General features: G+C 42.5%; 1 protein-coding gene across 2 annotated transcripts; it reads right to left on the bottom strand.

Moving 5' to 3' along the window:
* Positions 1-338: 338 nt before the first annotated feature.
* Positions 339-15,875, bottom strand: trim25 (tripartite motif containing 25). Of its 2 annotated transcripts, XM_021557233.2 has the most exons (11): positions 15,768-15,875; positions 12,439-13,149; positions 11,402-11,497; positions 10,956-11,189; positions 10,606-10,774; positions 7,342-7,386; positions 7,001-7,111; positions 6,402-6,452; positions 5,807-5,926; positions 4,126-4,185; positions 339-3,368 (listed from the first exon to the last, which is right to left on the bottom strand). In XM_021557233.2, the coding sequence occupies exons 2-11, from the start codon at positions 13,045-13,047 to the stop codon at positions 2,836-2,838; spliced, it is 2,028 nt and encodes a 675-aa protein (XP_021412908.1). In that variant the 5' UTR covers positions 13,048-13,149; positions 15,768-15,875; the 3' UTR covers positions 339-2,835. The 2 variants fall into 2 exon arrangements, with proteins under 2 accessions (XP_021412908.1, XP_021412909.1); XM_021557234.2 differs by lacking the exon at positions 6,402-6,452.
* Between the last annotated feature and the right edge of the window lie 8,856 nt (positions 15,876-24,731).

Below are 24,731 nucleotides of genomic sequence, written 5' to 3'. Positions count from 1 at the left end.
AATCGTAGTCTTGGTCGTTTATGTACATGTCATTATGTCTACACTTAACGATGGAAGGAGACCTGTGATAGTCTATTGCCGATACATTTTCCTGTAAAGATTTGAGTAAAATGTACAGCGCACCACAAGGTAGAGTATATTTGGAGATATATTTAGCTACACATGTAGTTTTTGCAGTCAAACCACTACATAAAATGCACAAGATTGCTGTGGGAAGTGTCAAAGAAATCACTTAGTCATAACAGCGCTTTACTGGCATAACAGAACGGAACGCATATGACTCCATTTTCTCTCCACCTGCTTCATGGCCATTTAAAAAGAAAAGATGGATCGAGAGATGGATAAATGACTTTTATTGTAAGCAAACAATGAATCACGTTAAAGCAATTAAAAAACAGAGGAACATTTAAGAGACATAAAGATGAAAATAAAATCGGCTTTACTGAATTTGCTACTACAGATGTTGAAACGGATCATTTCACTGAATGTAATAAGCAATGTAAATTAGGATTTGGAAACATCAATAAATATTTTCATATTTATTATGAATCATTGTTTTACATGTATATAATATGAAAAGCAAGTGTTTTTTCTTCCCGTGCACTTGCGGTATGTCTACTCCTGAGCAGTTTGAAGTAATATAATCCCCAAATGCAGTATATATACGTGTCTAGACATGTGGAACAAATAAGCCACACCCACCACACACATTAGTAACTATATGTATTTGTATGTGATACATTTTTGGAGGAATACATTAGCACAAAATACCTTCTAATAGTAAATCACGAGGGGACATTATCAAGTTGTCTTTAACCAGATTAAACCCCTTATACACAAACAGAATCAATACCTTACCCTTTAAAACACAACCAACAATTTCTAATATATTTTTCAGTTAAACAAGACTCGATCAAACAAAGTCAGTAAGCCAAACCAACACGAAGTACACCATCAGCACATTAATTAAGAACCGAGCTTATAAGACGGAAGGAATGGACAGAGAGGATAACGTGCTGACACACAAGGACCATGACAATGGCCCTCTGATCTTTGCTCTATCTGGTGTTGTGTACGCGAGTCGTTCGGACTTTGTCCAAACCTTTGGGGATCTCTTAAAAAGCCAGTGGCAATAATGGCTTAAATCCAGCAAATGAATTCATCTTTTCCTTAAATATCAGCTTGCCTTCATTCCACTAACAGTCAAAATCCCTTAAATCAGGAAAACTAGTGTTTCTATAGCGGGAGAAGGCAATGACACCAACTATTCATTTGGCACTGGGCTTTGCAAAGCAAAACTAATCCATCACATGCTATTCTCAACTTGCTCTCCGATCGTAGCGATGGCTGTCTGTCCATAAATGGAAAAGTTCCAATCCACAATATCAGAGGCATGAATTATGAGAAGCATGCACCCACGTTACAGACAATGTGACACCCACAGATGTCCAAACGAACACCAACAGACCATCACTGTGCTACAGATATGTAGCTAAATTAGCTATAACTTGGGCCCAGAGTTTTTCTTTTGTCTGGTCACAGACAGGAAAAACCCCAGCCCTAAATCATCCCTATTTACAAAACCCACAGAGTTGGAACAACTCCTGTTCACAGGGTCTAAATGACCTCTGCTTGTTCTTATGGGCCAGGCTGGGTCTATCTAGCCCGGTTGCCAGATCAACCAACTCCTCTGCCCTGTTCACTGTAATTCTAAAACAAATGCAGATCTGGCAACCAGGCTAGGTTCTATCAAGCCTGTAGTAGCAATGTCCTAGTAGCAGTGTCAGGAAGCACTTTCAGCACATCCTCACACTGCACCCCCTTCACTTCTAGGCTCTATGTGAAACACTGTAGCGAAATGTATTAGATCAAGAAAAAAAGGGAACGATACCCACTTTTCCTTTGGGGGTATCAAGAATAATGTGGATGCTTTTCTGTTCGATTCATTGATTCTCTATATCCAGTGGTGTTATTGGATATGACATTCCCTAATGCGGGGATGCCTAACACCTGCAAAAGCCATCCACACTCTTGCAATAGGTGTGCCAGTACATGGCCTTCTGAACGTTGTGGTACTGTTCACATACAGCAGATAACATACATGTTAAACATGTTTATTCATGTCGTTTTGTGCATATTACATGTGATTACTGTGTACTGCCAAGACCCACACCAAGAGATCATAAGCTCTGATAAAACAGGCTGTAAACAGCTACCCACAGACCACTTAAATGTATCTGTAAATAAACTGGATGATCAAGACATTTAGCCAGGACTGCAGAGCCGGAGAAAGAACTCATTCGCCTGGTTCAAATACCACTTAGTAGTTCTGTTTGTAAGTCGTGCCTATAGCACGTCACGTAACCACTTGCGAATCAGACATGAATGATCACAATGTCAGCTAATTCCTTCTATCCAGCCAATGTAACTCGCTATGTCTGATGAACCATTAAGGAATAAATCAATTCCTTTCACGGCATGCTGCTGACATCACAACAGCAGTAAAAAAAAAAGGTAGTAAGGATGTCAATCATGCTTTTGACAATACAATAATATTGTACAATAATTTGTAATGTTCCTTTACCTGTATGCAAGTGCTTAGTTTTCATTAGTTACTGATTAACAAATGCTGCCTGTTTAGAGGTTGCTGCAGTTACAAGAGACCAAAGTCCAAAATGATATGACCTACACTGCATTATTACTAAAGCCAGTAACTACAACCAAATAATAACCTTTAAGATACAAGTTCCCAATATCAGTATGATTAAGTCATTTATTGACCCAGAGGCTGTATATTCTAATTATTTGCGAGGGAGAAGAATGTGTGTTAACTTCTCAAGACTGCAGCTTGCACAGGCTAACAGACGAGCCGCTGGAGAAGAGCCAGAACGCCGGGTACACTGCCTCGGCGAACTGGAACACAAACGTATGGAACGGGTATGCCCGGTCCTGTACGTTATAGAAAGTGGCCGTTCCCTCCTCGCAATCCAGCAGCACGCCGACGCGGGTCGGATTCGGGTTCTGCAGTACAGTCTCACTGCTGGCGTGCCAGGCCGACAGCTTGACGTTGAACCACTCCACGCACCAGGACTGGGCGTTACGCCCCAGCCGGCTAGCCGGACCCTTCCGGTCGATGCTGTTGTAGGCCAGGCCGATGCCGGTGAAGTTGTTGCTGCTCATCTTAACCTCCCAGTAGTGGCGGCCGCGGGAGAAGCCCTTGGAAGTGAGCACCTGGCTGCAGACGGAGAAACGGGCGGGGCCATCGGGGTAAGGGGTGGGCTCGTCTGACACAGAGGCCACGGTCATGTTCTCTGTGAGGGAGATGCGCTTGTGGGCTGTTTTGAGGTCAAAGGTGAGAACCGTGCCATCTGGTGAGGGAGAGACAGGAGGTAAGATTCTCTCTCGCACACAAACACACCCATTGCACACACTTTTCTAAAAGTTCCTTCAGAATGCAGTACTTGTTTTCAAGCTAGTGTTAGGAATACAGGGAGATAAGTGGTTAGACCACAGAGTCTATTTCCACTACAGACATCCCTCCACGGCTGGCAGCAGCTGCCAGGCCAGGTGTTAGGAGTACCAGCAGGGTTAAGGATTGTGTAATTGCTCACAGGTGCGAGTGATTAACTGGCAATTACTGTAACAATCTTAGAAGCGGATCAAGAGTAGCATCCCAAGCCAATGGGGATCTCCTGCTGAGTGTTTGAATCTTTTTTGTTTGGCATGCCTTTCTGTATATTGTTATACTTGTCATCATATGAGCGACAACAATCACCATGAGCCGTCTCCCCTCGAGACATTCACAACACCCTGTTGACTTATGTTGAACGCACACTCAGAGGTTACAGACTTGCCAGAAGATTCCGATGGAGCAGCGTGGATAAAAGGAGCACAGTGGCATATCCCATCCCTGCATCGGGGTACGTTTTCCTTCCCATATCTCACGCCGGCTCCACGGTGTCTTAATGTAACCATGATTGAGTTCCGGCCCCAGTGCAGCTCAGTGTAAACAAGCGCAACGGTAGGGTCGGTATCTTCTGTAAAACATATAGCCTATCCTAGCCTCCCTAGACTGAGCCAGAGTCGGTTTGCTACGTGGTTGCGGTAAACCACTTGTGAACTTACATTGCAGAAGGTCATTTCGTTTTGCTGCAGACGTGATACTTGGGAGAACACTTGGTTGTCCTGTAAGAGAAACACCATGACATTAGTTTAGTAGAGTGCATAGGTGACTTTGATCAACCGGAGGGGTGGTCCAGAAAGCCGGATTAGGGAGTTGGCGAGATCTGTCAAACTAACTCCGGATTTCCGGTTCCAGAAAGAGAGCTCGACCTGTAGCCTGATCGACCATAGCAACAAATGCTCGGAAGCGAACCTGCTACCTTCAGAGGTTAACTTGATCTTAGCCTGCCCTGGGGAATAAAGATGGGGCTTCTCCGCCAATCAGATTGTTGTCCGTCACTATGGCCTGTCCCTTTGCGGAAAACACAATTGACATCAGAGCCTTTGTAACGCACGGCAAACAACGAAGGGAACAAACTATTGGACCTCGACTAGATCCTTGAAATGATTTTTTTTTTTGTGGAACCTATTCCGCACAATCAATATCTGGCCAATTTACTCGACCCATACATAGCCAATGTAATCCAACGTAGTTTCGCCTTAACTGACATAGGCCTACAAACTCTGTAGTTCTGTTTGTAACGTAGCAATCGTTTGGCCTCTGGAAGTTTCCTGTACAATGAGGATGACGCTGAACGATTTGGCAAGGCAACTGTGCGTAGAGCCGTAAGAAGAGCCCGTCTTGCGTTAGAGATTTTTATTCTACGTCTTTGTTGCATTCCCTGCCCATCAAGCGATCCATATAATCAAGGAGGTCTTTAACAGACTTGCAGGTACAGTAGGCTGCGATGTTTTGCTAATCGCTAAATGAATAAACCTCAGCAACACAATGAAAAGTGATAAATAGCCTAATTCATCCCGCAGATTTTGCAAACCTCACTGGTGTTACAACATAGAACACATTGTTGCCCATGTTGTCGTGAAACGCACTCAATTAATTACTCATCCTATATAGGCTATGGAATGGGCCCACCATTGCAATTGTGACATGGGCTACTTACAATCGACTTATTAGGCCATAGCCGTGACACGAATATCACCAGCGTTGTAATAACAGTGCTTTATAAAGTGAAAGCGTTATCACTAGTCACCCATGTGTGTAAGCTAGGCCTATTAGATATTGGAATTGGGCCGCTTCACTTAAGCATTTACTCGGTCTGCAATTTTCTGCCAGGCTCCCGCTCTGGCTATTGCAGCAGCAGCTGTATTTCATTTTTGGTAAATGTGTGAACATGTTTGTTGTATGTTTACAATAGTTTCTCTTTTCTAAACTTGTGAAATGTTGGGCTTTGTCTTTTTGAATCCATAGCTGTCGTGTATTTCTGTCATCGACACGAGGCCAATTTTTGAACGTTTGCGTGCCAGTTGTCGGATCAACCAATCTGCAATTCACTTAGCATAATTACTTAAACGAGAAGCAGACGTTCTGGAACCAAGAAATCACGTACTCCCTCATCTGGTTAAGAGAAGTGGGATATTTTCAGGGAATCCTAAATATGTAAAACCATCTCTCTGGAATACACCCCCCCCCCCCTCCCCAAAGTTGCGACAAGTATCCAGAATTGCATTCAAATTTGTCATTGGAGGCTCACTTATGGAATTCAGCTGCTCGAGCAGAGGATATCGTTTTAAGCAACGTTTCCCCAGTGTATAGATATTTTTTTTGCATGAACAACAGTTCTACCTGGGTCCTCCCTGTTCCTGGGTCTGGGTTCTGCTGATTGTCCTCTGGGGTGGTCCCTTGGTGTGTGTGGAACAGGAGTGGCAAACTCTCTGGGAGCATTAGGTGGCTTTTGGGGATTTTCTGAGGGAAGACAAACAACTAATTTAGAATATATTTTCATATCCAATGATTGCAGGCAGTACTTTTACACAATATTGTATGAGTCAGCTGCTGCCTAAAGCATGTAGGTTAAAGGGATAGTTAGACTTTTTGGCAATTAAGCCCCTTTTATTTATTTTTACTTACCCAGAGTCCGATGAACTCATTGATACCATATTAGTGTCTGCATGCAGTTTGAAGGAAGTTGAAGGTAGTTTCTAACGCGATTGCTAACTAGTAGTAGCACAATGTCTGGAAGTCTATGGGAGCGTTTGCTTATTTGACAAAATATCCCTTTAAGCGCTCTCTCCAAAGGTTTGCAAAACAGACTGAACAGCTATAACCCTGTTAAACCGGATCATAAACAAAAAACATGTCATGCACAGCACACCTGTTATCTGAGCTTGGCAGAAGTTGAAGTAAACACACAGAAAAACACTGAAAAATCTGTTCTCACTGTCAGCCTTATGTTCTTTCCCTTCTTTGTGATCTCGTTTCTTGTCTGACTCTGAAAGGGAGAAATGGTTGAGAGACTTGTAGGATCAAAAAAGTAACTCTGGGTCATTGTTGACCCTTCAGAGGTGTAAATAGAGTGGTATAATTGGCAGTAAGTCTTTATTGGGGCAGGGTAGCCTAGTGGTTAGTGTTGGACTAGTAACTGAAAGTTTGCAAGTTCAAACCCCCGAGCTGACAAGGTACAAATCTGTCGTTCTGCCCCTGAACAGGCAGTTAACCCACTGTTCCTAGGCCATCATTGAAAATAAGAATTTGTTCTTAACTGACTTGCCTAGTTAAATAAAGATAAAATAAATTGACAGTATAACAATGATCTGCCACTTGGTTTTTGAACCCTTCATGTCACAGATGTTTCTGACTGAATAGAACGAGCTGTATTTGTCTGGTCTGATAAGGAAATGGAGAGACCTAGTCGGTGCTTCGTATTCTATGTTTGTTGAATGGTTCAATGTAGTGTCTTGGTAGAATGTACCTAGACACTAAAAAAGGCCATCTTTATCAGGCTACAAGACCACAACGACCCATCGCGTAATAGCCTACTTCTCTCTCGGTTTGAATCTTGTGGAGGCTTCTTCCTCTGGTTTGCCCTGAGGGGGGCTCCTGGGCTGTGGGATCGAGGCATTCTCTGGTGACCTGGTGGTGGCATGCCTCCTGAAACAAAGACCAGATGAAACTTTAGATAGTGTCACACTGTGCCAAAGTAAATACAGTGCCCAAGGTCGTGATTAGGCTATGAGTCTATTACTTATTTCACAAACTACTGTGGCTGTACCATTTAGCCGGACAAAAGCCATACCTTTCTGGGAGATTCCAACCGCTACTGTATCTGGCATACAGGAGTTATGTAGTTATTATAAAGAGGAGGGCATATCGGCACTCACCCATTTCATAGAAGTTTGGCAGCAGAGGAGGAGCAAACCTCTCAGCTGTTGGGAAGAAATCACATTTTGTTGGTAATGTACACATATTTAGCAGGTGTTATTGCGGGTGTAGCGAAAGGCTTATGCTCCTAGCTCCAACAGTGCAGTAATAACAATACACCCAGATCTCTCTCCAAAAAAAAAAAACATGAATTAAGACATTTTAGAACAAGCAATGTCAAAGTGCGGAAAATAAATGTATACACTGAGTGTATAAAACATTAAGAACACCTTCCTAATATTGAGTGGCACCCACCCTTTGCCCTCAGAACAGCCTCAATTCGTCGGGGCATGGACTCTACAATAGGGATGGCATTTTACTGTTCTAGTACTCGCATAATTTGAGTGCTCTAATGAAAAAATTATAAGAAAAGGAACACACTGGAAAATGTGTGCATTTGTCTATGCCAACAGCACACAACCATGCATGACTTATCATAACCATTACAGATAAGTTCTAATTGCTCGATTGCCATTCATTGAAACCATAATGAGCTATGTTAAGGCGTCAGTTAGTTCGGCTTGCGCCTAGCCAACCTTGGCTAGCCTAAACGAACGAGTGTGCTTGAAAAATGAGAGGGAAAAAAAGCGGCAATAGTACAGTTTGTCCATTTTGAGACGCTGTAGCCAGTATACACAATTCATCTAAAATACCGTCAAAATGAATGACATTTGAGTTTTTGCCGACAATCTTAGTCAAGCAGTTTTACATCTAACTAAGATGTTCTGTGCAGTTTTTTTACAACGAAAAAATGTGCATGAAAGAGTCGTGCCTCCTTGAATGACAGACTTTATTGAAGAATCCCTACTGTTGACCAATCACTGACGAAGGGGCGTGACTTCGGCTCCGAACTTCAGCTTGCCTCCAGAACATTTTTTGTGTGTTCCCGAACAGCCGGAAAAAAATCTCACCAAAGTCCAAAACTAACAAAAACGTCACAATAATATGCACAAACTCAAACTCAATATGCACCGAACTGTTTCACCTGGGAAGCATGCAGACGCTTTTACATGCTCGGCTCTGGTGGCGTCACAGCTGTGCTTTGCAGTGGCAAAAGACAAAATGCGAGATGTCTGCTGATGCTTGTCCAGCGCCGAAAACGTTTCTTTGTGCTTGATAAGCATGTGATTTGTCATGGATCTAGTTGTAAACATAAACTCGTACATCGCCTTGGTCCGTACAATTGACCTTATTTTAGCACCCCAAAAACGTAATACTTCCAGATCAACTGTAATGTCAATACCATTGTAAAGCACAATTTATCCACTTTCTAACAGAATCAATTACATGACCCCCACGCTGCCCGTTTCTGCATGATTCAAGAAGGCAATGAGCCCCGTCGGGTCTTTTTAAAAATGGCGGGTGGGGAAGCGATACTAATGCGTGATAGTGAGAAGGAGATATGTCCTGTGGGAAAATTGCTTTTTTTCCACTCGATCTGTCCAATTTATCACCTCTAAAATGTAAATAAAACACTATAAAGAGTTTATATAATGTGTCATTACATACCTATTTGAAGGTTTGTGTCGAATTTGAATTGGGTTTTTAGGGTGGTGCTAAAGTGATCTTAGAAGTCAACAGCGGCTTTGAGAATGATGATATCATGCAATGATGACGCAAAAAATGACTAGGTATCCCCCCCTTACCCCCGTCACTGTCCATTTCTTATTTTTAAAGGATGAGAGAAGTGCTACACCTGGTGGAGAGAGATAGTAAGACATAAATAGTTGCTTTATGCGTGCTGTACGTTACGACATGACACGTCACGATGTAACGGAGGGTCAGTTTTCTCAACTTTTCTCCAACACTCTAGAGCCATTACCATGTCCATCAACACTTGAATAGAAACGTAGTTCACACCCCAGATTTTGAAGTCAACACAGTCGCTACAGTCCCATTCGTTTTCTTTGCAGCCTCGTTTGAATGTCGCGGTTGCGCACATTTGTACGGAATGGGGTGAGTTTAGTTAGTTTCTGCTCGGTATCAGACACAGTTGCACTTCACTCACAAACTGGCATTCTATCAACAGACAGCGCTCTGATGTGTAGCCTCTTTTCTCTCTGGTAAAATGCTAGATTAACTTTAAGCAAAACATTAGATTTGGAAATGTAGATGGTTACATTCGTTCTATGATAAACATTAGACAGTTTGAGCTCTCCAAACAACCTGTACACTACGAGAATGAGAACACTATGCCATATTAATACATTGAATAAACGGAAATTACCATAACCAAATGTTCTAGATTAATGGGGAAATGGCAATGATTAACGGTAGCCTACATCTACTACTGTTGATACTTTTGATACTAGCAGGGATTTCATAATCATTGACTCTTTGGGTGGGGGACCATTCTTGATACACATGGGAAACTGCTGCGTGTGAAAAACCCAGCAGCGTTGCAGTTCTTGACACTAAAATCTGTGCGCCTGGAACCTACTACCAAAGGCACATAAATATTTAATCTTGCCCATTCACCCTCTGAATGGCACACATACACAATCCATGTCTGAATTGTCTCAAGGCTTCAAAATCCCTTAAGAAAAAAAATAAACAAGTCTCCTCCCCCCATCTACACTGATTTGAAGTGGATTTAACAAGTGGCATCAATAAGGGATCATAGCTTTCATCTGGATTCACCTGGTCAGTCTGTCATGGAAAAAGCAGGTGTTCTTAATGCTTTGTACAATATGTATATGATGGTGTGTATACACATTATGAATAGAAATTGGATTTAAAGCCGTAGTTAAATACGATAGGCCTTGACTACAGTATATACATATGAAGTGGGTAAAACAGTAAGTAAACATTATTATAGTGACCAGTGTTCAATGACTATGTAAATAGGGCAGCAGTGTCTAAGGTGCAGGGTTGAGTACTGGGTGGTAGCCGTCTAGTAACACTGACTAAAGTTCAGGGCAGGGTACTGGGCGGAGGCCGGCTAGTGGTGACTATTTCACTTAGGTATTCTAAGTATAATGCTTGGAATCTGGAAAGCAAACGCCTCACACCACCAGATTGGTAACCAATTTGAGGGATGAGATGTTGGATTGTGAATTATTGTTTGATTGGACTCATTGTTTGATCCCTTATTGCTCTCCAATGTAAAAATCACCATTGTCGAACATGTCCATGCAAAGTTCTGGAATTAAATTCAATATCACAAGGCATCATACAAATGCCGCCCATAAGCATGTTTCATACACTTGTATATACACACACACCTGGTTTGAGTATCTGCAGTCTGGCCTCTACAGGCTGTTTCAGTACAAATGTGAGATGCTCCCTCAGGACTGCAGAGTAGGCATGCCAGGCTGCCAAGGCCTTAGAGTCCAGGTTGACCTTCGGGGTATAGGGGTCAAAGGCCACCGCTGCCGGCATGTCAACTGAGGCCTGTCCCAAAGGAAAAGGTAAAAACCAACCAGATATATTATAGTCAATATTATAATTTCAAGACTATTAGCCCACTGAGCTAAGGCCGGGAGCTGACGCAAGTCTTCTGGTTTCAGGCAAGGTTTCTCGTCACCTGAGTGCGAGCAGTTCACCAAAGCCACCTTCGCTACTCTGGACTCACCTGTAGAAAAGCCACGGTCTGAGTCTGACTGAGCAGGCTGTCGACGCCATCTTTTGCCGCACTAAGCTTCGCAATGTTCTGGTTGAACTTCTTTATGAGGTTCTGGAGTTTGGTCTGAGCGCTCTCCTGCTCGCGGTCCACGGTGTTCAGAGCCTCACGCTCATCACGGTCCAGCAGCTCCCGGATTTGGCGGTACTCGTCCTCCAGAGCTCTCTTCCTGCTGGCTGCAGAGTCCTGGAGGAAACGGACACACGGTATACGTGGAGTTCTCAAATTGATCTCTCGCACAGCATATCACACAGCTCTTACTGTGTGGGTGTTCGATATTTAGTTTTTCCACGTGCTCAAAGCTTTCAAACTGCTTTGTATATTGATTACTTGCTAGTGAATACAGTAGTTAAAGACATTTTCTTGAGTCCTTTGTTAAAAAAAAAATGGTAGCTCACCTTCAACTTGCTCTGCTGGTCACTCATCTGAGAGATGACAGTCTGGTTCTTGTCAATCTTTCCATTCAGCATACTCAACTTGCCCCTCAAATCAGACTGAATGAGACATGAATGAATATCATCTTCAACCAAATAAAACATTTCTAACTCTTAAGATGGGTTAACTTTTGTTTTCTTTTAGGATTAGTGATTTGATCAATGACATCACTGCTAAATAGGGTAAACAGTCAGTACTGAGGCTTGAACCAGTGACCTTACGCCTGTAGCCTAGCGGTTAAGAGCTTTGGGCCAGTAACCAAAAGGTGGTTTGAATCCCCATGCCGGAAAGGTGGAAAAATCTGCCGTTCTGCCCTTGAGCAAGGCAGTTAACCCCTAACAACTGCTCCCCGGGTGCTGATGGCATGGACATCGATTAAGGCAGCCCCCTGCACCTCTCCGATTCAGAGGGGTTGGGTTAAATGCGGAAGACACATTTTGGTTGAACGCATTGTTGCGCAACTGACTAGGTATCCCAACAGAACGGTATGCTGGGTATTTCACCAGATGTATACATGTGAAACATCTGGTTAGTTTCCACTCACTACCAAATATGGTGATGAGAGGAAGCCCAGGGGCCAGCAGTGGTTGAAGGATTTTGGCCAACATTCAGTTATCCATTTCCAAAACTAGAATCTGTAACAGTGAACTGGGTTTTGTAGACTAACTTTTGCCAAAGTTTCTTAAAACGACATTGTTTAGGAGTGCAAGGGTGAATTGAGTTCTTGTACATACACTTCAGAGTAGGCGTTCCATAACGGAAATATGCAAATAAATGCCAGAATGAGCCAATAGGATCTCACTAGCTCGTGCTTGGCTCTGCCCACTATGATTCATTTGCTCCCATTAAAACAACAGGCTCTGGTCTTTCCCCTTTCCCGTTATAAAAAAGTCCAGTCTTCTAGACAGTTGTAATGCACTACATGGGGGCAATGGGCTGGCACAACACTACTGTATGACTGACTGTGGATGGGGTGTATTAACATCTATTGTGAACTTACCTCTTGCAGTGCCCGTTGTTCATCAGGGTTGGAGAAGGTACAGCCTTTATGCACCTGCTGCAGACAGACACCACAGATACAGCGGCCATGTTGGACACAGTAGAACTCCATCAGCTTGTGGTGGTCGGGGCAGATACGGTCGCGCAGGTCGCCCAGAGGCTCGTTCAGCTGATGCGCGCCAAACACTGGGTTCTCATGATGAGGCCTCACGTGCTCAAGGCAGAATGACGCCATACAGGTGAGGCAGGTCTTGAATGCTTTGGCTTCCATACAGGTGTCGCACAAGATAGCCACCTCTTTGGGCTCCATCTTGACCGCATCCCACTTGATTAAGTCGCCCACCTCACTGGGGAGGTCGCTTTTATTCGACTTCATTTTGAACGTTTCCACAACAGTGCTGAGAACGGTGTTCTTCTTCAGCTCTGGTTTGGTGGTGAAGTGGGTCCGGCATTGTGGACAGCTGTAGTTGTCTTTCCAGGTTTCTAGGAGACACTCTTGGCAAAAGTTGTGTCCACATGGAATTGTCACCGGACAGTCGAAAGCACAGAGGCAGATGCTACAGCTCAGTTCGTCTTCGAGACTCATGAGGGAAAACATATCCTCCGCCATGATGGAACTACAACTGTCTGCTGCTGTGTTGTCTGTGAGTGTTCTGTTTAAACTACTATCCTGCCAACAGCAGAAATGACGACTTCACCTTTGTATGGAAACCTTCAAAATAAAAGCTCACATTTCAAAACATTGCAATGTTGATAACTCATTCTAAAGATATTAAATTGTAATCAATTGCCATTTACATGGTGCTTATATGCAAAGTATTTTTTTTAAGTGTAAAAAAAAAAATGAAGACCACTTGGTATAGCTATTGGTATGTTCACAATATTGGGGTAGCTCCACCAATTAGGTGCCTTTGGAGTAGTGCAACTTTTTGGGAAAAAAGTTTATTTAGCTGAATGTCAAAACGCACATGTTAAACTTAATAAAAAATGTCAAAATCCCAATCCCTTAAATATTTTTGGGGGGTGACAAATAAAGTAGCATGGTTGACCATAAATAAAGTAGAAGGGTTGACCATAAATAAAGTAGAAGGGTTGACCATAAATAAAGTAGCAGGGTTGACCATAAATAAAGTAGAAGGGTTGACCATAAATAAAGTAGAAGGGTTGACCATAAATAAAGTAGAAGGGTTGACCATAAATAAAGTAGAAGGGTTGACCATAAATAAAGTAGCAGGGTTGACCATAAATAAAGTAGCAGGGTTGACCATAAATAAAGTAGAAGGGTTGACCATAAATAAAGTAGAAGGGTTGACCATAAATAAAGTAGAAGGGTTGACCATAAATAAAGTAGAAGGGTTGACCATAAATAAAGTAGAAAGGTTGACCATAAATAAAGTAGCAGGGTTGACCATAAATAAAGTAGCAGGGTTGACCATAAATAAAGTAGCATGGTTGACCATAAATAAAGTAGAAGGGTTGACCATAAATAAAGTAGAAGGGTTGACCATAAATAAAGTAGAAGGGTTGACCATAAATAAAGTAGAAGGGTTGACCATAAATAAAGTAGCAGGGTTGACCATAAATAAAGTAGAAGGGTTGACCATAAAAAAAGTAGAAGGGTTGACCATAAATAAAGTAGAAGGGTTGACCATAAATAAAGTAGAAGGGTTGACCATAAATAAAGTAGCAGGGTTGACCATAAATAAAGTAGAAGGGTTGACCATAAATACAGTAGCAGGGTTGACCATAAATAAAGTAGCATGGTTGACCATAAATAAAGTAGCATGGTTGACCATAAATAAAGTAGCATGGTTGACCATAAATAAAGTAGCATGGTTGATCATAAATAAAGTAGAAGGGTTGACCATAAATAAAGTAGAATGGCTGACCATAAATAAAGTAGAAGGGTTGACCGTTGACCATTAATAAAGTAGCAGGGTTGACCATAAATAAAGTAGCAGGGTTGACCGTTGAGCATAAGTAAAGTAGCAGGGTTGACCATAAATAAAGTAGCAGGATTGATGTGTTATTCTCAACCCGCTCAGTTTTCCAACACAGAACAACAGAAAATGGGCAAAAAGAGTAGTACCAGCTCACCTGCTTTTACACTGATTTGACTGTTAGATGTTTTACAGAAATAGCTTCACAATATTAAAATGAGAGTTCAGTTAACGTAACAGGGTTGACCTTAAAATCTTGGACAGACTTGTTTAATTCCTTAAATTAATCACATATCACATTATTTATTTAATCTTCAGAAATTACTGTCAGTGTATTGCTTCGGCCCCTTTCCAATCGCTCCAGAAAAGCTGTGGCCCTTGCGGAGCAAGGGAAATAACTACTTCCAAGGGAAATAACTACTTCCAAGGGAAATAACTACTTCCAAAGGAAATAACTACTTCCAAGGGAAATAACTACTTCCAAGGGAAATAACTACTTCCAAGGGAAATAACTACTTCCAAGGGAAATAACTACTTCCAAAGGAAATAACCTCTTCAAGGTCTGAGGGCACGACGTCACTGATTGAAACGCCACAAGCAAGCACGACTAACTACCTAGCCATTTCACACAGGTTGCAAAAACATAACTAGGGCTTTACAATGATTGTGAAAACTTGGGAAACACCGGCACAAATAATAGTTGTTTTTTCTCTATAAACCACTATGTAATTCAGTGTATATAGGGTAGGCCGTCGTTGTAAATGACTTGCCTAGCTAAATAAAGGTTAAATAAAAAAATTAAATGTACATTTTTTTTTTTTGCATTGTGGCCAATGTGGAGTAAAAGGCCAGCAACACTCTGTATTAATATAACAGCATTTGTGTAAACTTTCAAATTAAATGCTGGTATAAATAATGAATGATTAAAAAAAATAGGTTATTTTTCCAAGGTGGTTGCAATGCTTTGAGAAACAGTTGTACGTAACTAGTGTTAAACAAAAGGATAGTCACAAAGCTTTCCATATCCTTGCAGGGAGACTCTTATTTTGAAAGAAAATCCTGTCGCTAGTAGAATGGTATTCTAGTTTCAGTGCGTCACTCTGGCGAAACGAAACTTATTTACAGTCTTTGCTTCCGTGGTGCATATATATTAAATATTTGGCTTTTGAAGATACTATCGTTGCGCGAAGTCATTATCTACTTTATTTTGATTCTAACCTTACCGTTTCCCCTTTTGGATAGAGAAATTCGATGTTGTGTTATTACATTATTTGCTTGAGTGAAGTGGCCAGCTGAATGTCTATTAGGCCTTCATGATTTTTTTTTTTTTTTTTATGTTCCTGAACATGTAAGATATTTTAAGTAAAGTAGCCAACGGAATCAAACTTACCAGGCTGTAAAGTGCACTGACAGCTGACAAACGTATTCTACGTCCCTTGACTTGTCCGAGATCTGAGTAGCTGTCTGTGGATTCTTCTTCGGTGGGGTTTATCCGCAGTTGGCATCCAACGTTATGGTGCATTACTGCCACCTACTGTACTGGAGTGGGGCCCAGTTTCTCTTAAAAAAAGACAACAAAAAATGTAGACTGTATATAATGACGTTCTACTTAGTATACTCTTTAAACTAATTTCCTGTATCCACTTCTCCCTTATACTGGATCTCAGCATCTTCCCCCCTCATACTGCCCACACTATGCCAGTACAAGCTCCACTGTAGTTTTTTGGGGCATCAATACCCGGCCATACCTGAGAGTAAACAACATTGCTTTGTGTGGAATGTTGAGTCAGTTGCGGTTTGATAGTCTTCTATTTTAAGGGTTTATGACAGACTCGGGGTGAAAGTATTAATACAACAAGTCCCAAAAAACGACAGGCAATTAGTCCAACAGTACCGCATGTCAGCAGCATAAAACATTAGTGAATTGACTGGAAACTGGGTGATAATACCCTCCTTGTGGTTTGAGGAGAACACTTACATTTTTGTCAAGGCAGAGATGAGCGGCCGAGACGCTTGCGGACAAGGCAGAGATGAGTGGCCGAGATGCTTGCGGACAAGGCAGAGATGAGTGGCCGAGACGCTTGCGGACAAGGCAGAGATGAGTGGCCGAGACGCTCGCGGACAAGGCAGAGGTGAGTGGCCGAGACGCTTGCGGACAAGGGAGAGATGAGTGGCTGAGACCGAGGCGCGCATGGACGCATCAATTCAGGCGACAGGCCTAATGACCAGAGGCGACCTGTCATTCAGGGCAGGTGGGGCTTAAGCCCCACATAAAAACAAAATATATATAATATATATTTTTTTGTCACATATCAGTTTGCAAACAATGTTAAAAAATAAATATATATACCTGTATATATATTATTGAGTTAATAAAGCCGCATATCAACATGGTCTCTTTTGTTTTCTTGAGTAAGGCTGCTCCAAAATGCAGATGTTTCAGCCTAGCTCAATGCTTTCTGTGGTGGACAAAATTTGCCCACGAAGGACCAAAATCATGTCAAATCAAATGTATTTATATAGCCCTTCGTACATCAGCTGATATCTCAAAGTGCTGTACAGCCTAAAACCCCAAACAGCAAGCAATGCAGGTGTTCGACCATCAAGGTGAGTCCAAAAATGTATTGTATGCTGCTGCATAAATTATGTAATATGCCAATAAGATATGTATACTGTAGCTAAGAAAGTAATACTAAGTCTATGTTGTGTAGTAAGCTATTAGTAGCCCATGTGCCTCACCCTAATAATTTGGTATATTATCACCTCTTCATTTCACCTACTGTTCTGACTTGGTGGTGCACATGTAGCCTATAACCTGTTTTTAGAGAAATGTAATCATTAAATATTGTAAGAACTTCTATTGTCTGCTTATATGCCCCCTTTATTTATCCTACAGTTCTGACTTAGTATACAGGGAGAACACTGTAAGAATGGCCCATGTTCTGAATTCTGTTGCTGTACATTAGTTATACAAATAGTTATATCGACTACGTCTGTCCTAGCTCGCTCATTAATGTCTTAATCGAAATTACGGATTGGCTTATCAACTTGTCGTCGTCCCCTTATGCCAGTGGTCACCAACCTTTTCTGAGTCAAGATCACTTTCGCAGTCAAAAAGCAAGCTGAGATCCACTCCTCAGATGTATTTTTTTAAATTACATTAAACCTCACACATACAGTTTTGTAGGAATGAGGTTTGGGCTGTAGGCCTAATACATTATCACAGCATATTGGCTGTATGATTGGGCTGCCAATATTGTTAATCAGACCATATTACATTTCAAAACTCGAGCTTTGATAACAAAATAGATCAGTTGGTTTAGCACTTACGAGTAGTAATGGGCATTCCGGCTCCTTTGCAGCGAGCCAGCTCGTTCGGCTCAGGTCAACTGATCTCCACAGTGACCTGCTCAAAGGGTTCCAGATAATGATGTAGTAATAACTTCTTACTGTACCTCTCCACTGATCTCCACAGTGACCTGCTCAAAGGGTTCCAGATAATGCTGTAGTAATAACTTATTACTGTACCTCTCCACTGATCTCCACAGTGACCTGCTCAAAGGGTTCCAGATAATGCTGTAGTAATAACTTCTTACTGTACCTCTCCACTGATCTCCACAGTGACCTGCTCAAAGGGTTCCAGATAATGATGTAGTAATAACTTCTTACTGTACCTCTCCACTGATCTCCACAGTGACCTGCTCAAAGGGTTCCAGATAATGATGTAGTAATAACTTCTTACTGTACCTCTCCACTGATCTCCACAATGACCTGCTCAAAGGGTTCCAGATAATGCTGTAGTAATAACTTCTTACTGTACCTCTCCACTGATCTCCACAGTGATCTGCTCAAAGGGTTCCAGATAATGATGTAGTAATAACTTCTTACTGTACCTCTCCACTGATCTCCACAGTGACCTGCTCAAAGGGTTCCAGATAATGATGTAGTAATAACTTCTTACTGTACCTCTCCACTGATCTCCACAGTGATCTGCTCAAAGGGTTCCATATAATGATGTAGTAATAACTTCTTACCGTACCTCTCCACTGATCTCCACAGTGACCTGCTCAAAGGGTTCCAGATAATGCTGTAGTAATAACTTCTTACTGTACCTCTCCACTGATCTCCACAGTGACCTGCTCAAAGGGTTCCAGATAATGCTGTAGTAATAACTTATTACTGTACCTCTCCACTGATCTCCACAGTGACCTGCTCAAAGGGTTCCAGATAATGCTGTAGTAATAACTTCTTACTGTACCTCTCCACTGATCTCCACAGTGACCTGCTCAAAGGGTTCCAGATAATGATGTAGTAATAACTTCTTACTGTACCTCTCCACTGATCTCCACAGTGACCTGCTCAAAGGGTTCCAGATAATGCTGTAGTAATAACTTATTACTGTACCTCTCCACTGATCTCCACAATGACCTGCTCAAAGGGTTCCAGATAATGCTGTAGTAATAACTTCTTACTGTACCTCTCCACTGATCTCCACAGTGATCTGCTCAAAGGGTTCCAGATAATGATGTAGTAATAACTTCTTACTGTACCTCTCCACTGATCTCCACAGTGACCTGCTCAAAGGGTTCCAGATAATGATGTAGTAATAACTTCTTACTGTACCTCTCCACTGATCTCCACAGTGATCTGCTCAAAGGGTTCCATATAATGATGTAGTAATAACTTCTTACCGTACCTCTCCACTGATCTCCACAGTGACCTGCTCAAAGGGTTCCAGATAATGCTGTAGTAATAACTTCTTACTGTACCTCTCCACTGATCTCCACAGTGACCTGCTCAAAGGGTTCCAGATAATGATGTAGTAATAACTTCTTACCGTACCTCTCCACTGATCTCCACAGTGACCTGCTCAAAGGGTTCCAGATAATGATTTAGTAATAACTTCTTACTGTACCTCTCCACTGATCTCCACAGTGACCTGCTCAAAGGGTTCCAGATAATGATGTAGTAATAACTTCTTACTGTACCTCTCCACTGATCTCCACAGTGACCTGCTCAAAGGGTTCCAGATAATGCTGTAGTAATAACTTCTTACTGTACCTCTCCACTGATCTCCACAGTGACCTGCTCAAAGGGTTCCAGGACTCTGCACACCTCCTCCACCACCTCCCATTCCTCTTGGGTCAGAGCATCAACAGGTGCATTGACATATCCGATTGGGCAATGCAGTAGGTGCACGCGATTTAGTCACAGATTTTCCGATTTAGTTACCTACTGCATTGCCCAATCGGATAGCTCAAATCACCGTGGCTACAGAGCTTCCATGACCCTGGCCACAGCCAAGTTTAATAGGCTGCTAGCCAACGTAAGATTAAATAACTTTTAAAACCATGACCACAGAGAGACTGTCAACGAATACAGCAAAGAGCTGCTGTTTGTCTCATGTTAACACTTTGTTTATTCGGTGCGCAGGACTTTTGAATCAAGTGCACCTACCGGCAACAGCTCAACACAATTTTAAAAAAGGAGCGCAAGCCTTTATTGTTACGTTGGCTTTTCTACAGAAATATTTGGTGATCGACTAGGAATGCCCTGAATATCAACCAGTCGATCTAGCGACCACTGCCTTATGCCATAGTTTGTACATCTCGATTTTCAGTAGAAACCACATTTGTTTAAGCAAGTCAGCCATATCAGCTATGTTTTTTTATATGGCAGTAAATGAGGCCGAAGGAACTGTTTGGCTGCCAGACAAGGCTCCTTTGATTACCAGGTGTAGCAGTGGTAAGTTGTTGGGACAGCTTTATGTATGCCCTAACAGTTTGTCACCATTATAGTGCAATGAATGAATGTATTGTTTAGTGTTGTGTTGGGTTTACCCCACCAAGATTTACATGCTAAAATCGCCACCGAAGCTGAGCCATTTGCTTGTGCTCTGCTGCACAATGCAGTCTTATCTGACTAAGATCATAACATGGTGTTTAATGCTTAAATACCGTCAAATATAAGATGACAGATTATTTAAAACAAATGTATAATGTTCCTTGAATATTGTCGGAGTTTGGAGTCACCAAAAATAGCTAGAAGCACTCTCATGTCTCTTAGTCCGTTGAGCAGAGCCAGAGATACTTTTGAGGAGATGAGAGAACTCCATTAGAATCGTATTATCGCCCATTGTGTACGTTGCCCATGCTATTTCTAACATAGAATGCGGGGAATGGTTAGAGGGGACCCATAGACCACTAATGTTGTTTGGTTGTTATTTTGTGATGTCATGGCATTTTTTATAAAGGAAATACTGTGACTTGAAAAGTATACACACTATATGTGTGAAGTGCCCATTCGAATCGTTGTATGGAAAATTATGAAAGTGTTTTTGTTAAGAGAGGGATGTGATCTTAGAAACTATAGGAGGAAATTGTTTCTATAACTTTGTACAAGTAAGTAGTCACCGCCCCCTGAGTGAGGTCAGAGAGCGTGTCAGCCTGGTGGAACCGCCCCTTTTGAACAAACTGTATAATATGATGGGTTAAGAATGAACATATCAGACCAGAAAGGCATCGAGCTGCAGCTCACGTCCAAAAGTGGTTTGAACTCTGAAATCTCAACACGATGTAAAGACGATAGTCACCTCCCGGACAATCACTGGTATGGCTGATTAGCTGTCCTAAGTAAAGTATCTACAAAAGCTAATTTAAGTGGGACCATTCTACTACTCTTCTCAAATCACCGTAGTACACTACTCTCATCACCCCACTGAGAACCAGCTAGCATATCTTCAAAGAATCATCTAGAGCGAGTGGAAGTAGTGAGCTCTGTAGTTCTGTGAAGGACTACACGACCAGTCGCCGGGCGACGGTCGAGGAGAGTAACAGTAGGAGACGGTGGGGACCCCTTTAGGACAATCGGAGCCTTACAAGCGTGCCGCAAAAAGGTTAAACACCCTTTCAAAGAAGGACTGGTTCTGACAGAAATGCACAAAGAACACTGACATTTACAAGTAAATAGATTCATGATTTATGTGGCGCATAATATGTTAGCAGGTGCCAGGCTAAATAGCTAGCCAACTCCAGTCATGTGCTAACGTTTGCTGTTAAACCTAATTTTAGGTGGCTGGTTGTAATGTTGTAGCTTGCTGTTTAGTAGCTAGCCATATCTACAATTTAAAAGAGAGGTTTTACAATCGAGATACAAAAGGGCTCCGATTTGTAGAAACTCTTCTATTTTCAGTCATATATATGTTTACCTACCTAACTAGCTACATAATTAGACCCCCCACTGTAACACAGTAGTAGCTATGTTAGCCAGCAATACACAATATTTGTTTCAGTAGATAAACTAAAGTTAGCTAGCTAGCTAGGATGCTTGCAGGAAAAATACAGTCATTTGCGTCTGATCAGTTCTTTCATTTTTTTCCAAAGGATTGTTGTTAGTGCCCACCCTGTTGTTAGTGTAATTGAATTGAGAAGTTTTTTGGGAAAGCCGTTCCATCTATCAATCAATCAAATGTATTATAAAGCCCTTCTTACATCAGCTGATGTCACAAAGTGCTGTACAGAAACCCAGCCTAAAATCCCAAACAGCAAGCAATGCAGGTGTAGAAGCACGGTGGTTAGGAGAAACTCTCTAGAAACTTAGAGAGGAACCAGGCTATGAGGGGTGGCCAGTCCTCTTCTGGCTGTGCCAGGTGGAGATTATAACAGAACATGGCCAAAATGTTCAAATGTTCATAGATGACCAGCAGGGTCAAATAATAATTATCACAGTGGTTGTCGAGGGTGCAACAGGTCAGCACCTCAGGAGTAAATGTCAGTTGGCTTTTCATAGCCGATCATTCAGAGTATCTCTTCCGCTCCTGCTGTCTCTAGAGTTGAAAACAGCAGGTCTGGGACAGGTCAGGGTTTCCTAGCCGCAGGCAGAACAGTTGAAACTGGAGCAGCAGCACGACCAGGTGGACTGGGGACAGCAATGAGTCATCAGGCCAGGTAGTCCTGAGGCATGGTCCTAGGGCTCAGGTCCTCCGAGAGAGAGAAAGAAATAGAAAAAGAGAGAATTAGAGAGAGCATACTTAAATTCACACAGGACACCGAATAAGACAGGAGAAACACTCCAGATATAACAGACTGACCCTAGCACCCCGACACATAAACTACTGCAGCATAAATACTGGAGGCTTGACAGGAGGGGTCGGGAGACACTGTGGCCTTGTCCGACGATACCCCCGGACAGGGCCAAACAGGCAGGATATAACCCCACTCACTTTGCCAGAGCACAGCCCCCACACCACTAGAGGGACATTCTTCAATTACCAAATTACCATCCTGAGACAAGGCCAAGTATAGCCCACGAAGATCTCCCCCACGGCACAACCCAAGGGGGGGCTCCAAACAGGACAGGAAGATCACGTCAGTGACTCAAGCCACTGAAGTGACGCACCCCTCCTAGGGATTGCATGGAAGAACACCAGTAAGCTAGTGACTCAGCCCCTGTAATAGGGTTAGAGGCAGAGAATCCCAGTGGAGAGAGGGGAACTGGCCAGGCAGAGACAGCAAGGGCGGTTCATTGCTCCAATGCCTTTCCGTTCACCTTCACACTCCTGGGCCAGACTACACTCAATCATAGGACCTACTGAAGAGATGAGTCTTCAATAAAGGCTTAAAATTCGAGAACGAGTCTACATCTCTCACATGGATAGGCAGACCATTCCATATTAATGGAGCTTTATAGGAGAAACCTTGCCTCCAGCTGTTTGCTTAGAAATTCTAGGGACAGTAAGGAGGCCTGCATCTTGTGACCGTAGTGTACGTGTAGGTATGTACGGCAGGACCAAATCGGAAAGATAGGTAGGAGCAAGCCCATGTAATTTTTAAATTTTTTATTTCACCTTTATTTAACCAGGTAGGCAAGTTGAGAACAAGTTCTCATTTACAATTGCGACCTGGCCAAGATAAAGCAAAGCAGTTCGACACATACAACAACACAGAGTTACACATGGAGTAAAACAAACATACAGTAAATAATACAATAGGAAAATAAGTCTATATACAATGTGAGCAAATGAGGTGAGATAAAAAAAAGGCCATGGTGGCGAAGTAAATACAATATAGAAAGTAAAACACTGGAACGGTAGATTTGCAGTGGAAGAATGTGCAAAGTAGAAATAATGGGGTGCAAAGGAGCAAAATAAATAAATAAATACAGTAGAGGGAGAGGTAGTTGTGTGGGCTAAATTATTATGGGCTATGTACAGGCGCAGTAATCTGTGAGCTGCTCTGACAGCTGGTGCTTAAAGCTAGTGAGGGAGACAAGTGTTTCCAGTTTCAGAGATTTTTGTAGTTCGTTCCAGTCATTGGAAGCAGAGAACTGGAAGGAGAGGCGGCCAAAGGAGGAATTGATTTTGGGGGTGACCAGAGAGATATACCTGCTGGAGCGCGTGCTACAGGTGGGTGCTGCTATGGTGACCAGTGAGCTGAGATAAGGTGGGACTTTACCTAGCAGGGTCTTGTAGATGACCTGGAACCAGTGGGTTTGGCGACGAGTAAGAAGCGAGGGCCAGCCAACGAGAGCGTACAGGTCGCAGTGGTGGGTAGTATATGGGGCTTTGGTAACAAAACAGATGGCACTGTGATAGACTGCATCCAATAGGTTGAGTAGGGATTTTGGAGGTATTTGTAGTTGTCCACATATTCTAAGTCAGAAAGTAATGCTTTGTAGGTTAGCAGTAAAACCTTGAAATCAGCCCTTGCCTTAACAGGAAGCCAGTGTAGAGAGGCCAGCACTGGAGTAATATGATCACATTTTTGGGTTTAGAATGTAGCAGACGTGTTTAGCACTAACTGAAGTTTGGTTTCTGTTTCCTGTGTAACATCAATGCTACACATGCTTTTGTCACTTCTAGGTTAGACTATTGCATTGCTCTACTTTCCGGCTACCCGGATAAAGCACAAAATAAACTTCAGTATGCCAAACATACCCTCGTAAAACTGATTGTGGGAGAAGGAGACAACGATGAAGCGGCGACTCTGGACCATGACAAAAACCTGAAATGCTCCTGGACAGAGGCAGGAAGCTCAATATCAAGCTGAATCCGGAGAAGCTGCAGCTCAGGCTGAAAGAAGTGCCCTACACTGGCCACCTGCTAACATCGGAGGGGTTGAAAGTGGACCCAGGAAAAGTGACAGCCATCTAACAGATGCCTAGGCCTACAGATGTACAGGGGGTGCAGGGCTTCCTGGCCATGGTAAACTACCTAGCCAAGTTCTGTAGGCACGCCACGGAGCTCTGCGATCCACTGTGACATCTAATACACAAGGACTCACTGTGGGAGTGGTCAGAGAGACATGAGCAGGCTTTCAATGAAATCAGGGATACCATTGCACAGGCCCTTGTGCTG

Source organism: Oncorhynchus mykiss, chromosome 13 (assembly GCF_013265735.2).
Source record: "Oncorhynchus mykiss isolate Arlee chromosome 13, USDA_OmykA_1.1, whole genome shotgun sequence".
In the NCBI taxonomy this organism is placed as follows: Eukaryota; Metazoa; Chordata; class Actinopteri; order Salmoniformes; family Salmonidae; genus Oncorhynchus; species Oncorhynchus mykiss.
Note: the sequence above shows the minus strand (reverse complement) of the source record. Positions and strands in the feature narration are given on the sequence as shown.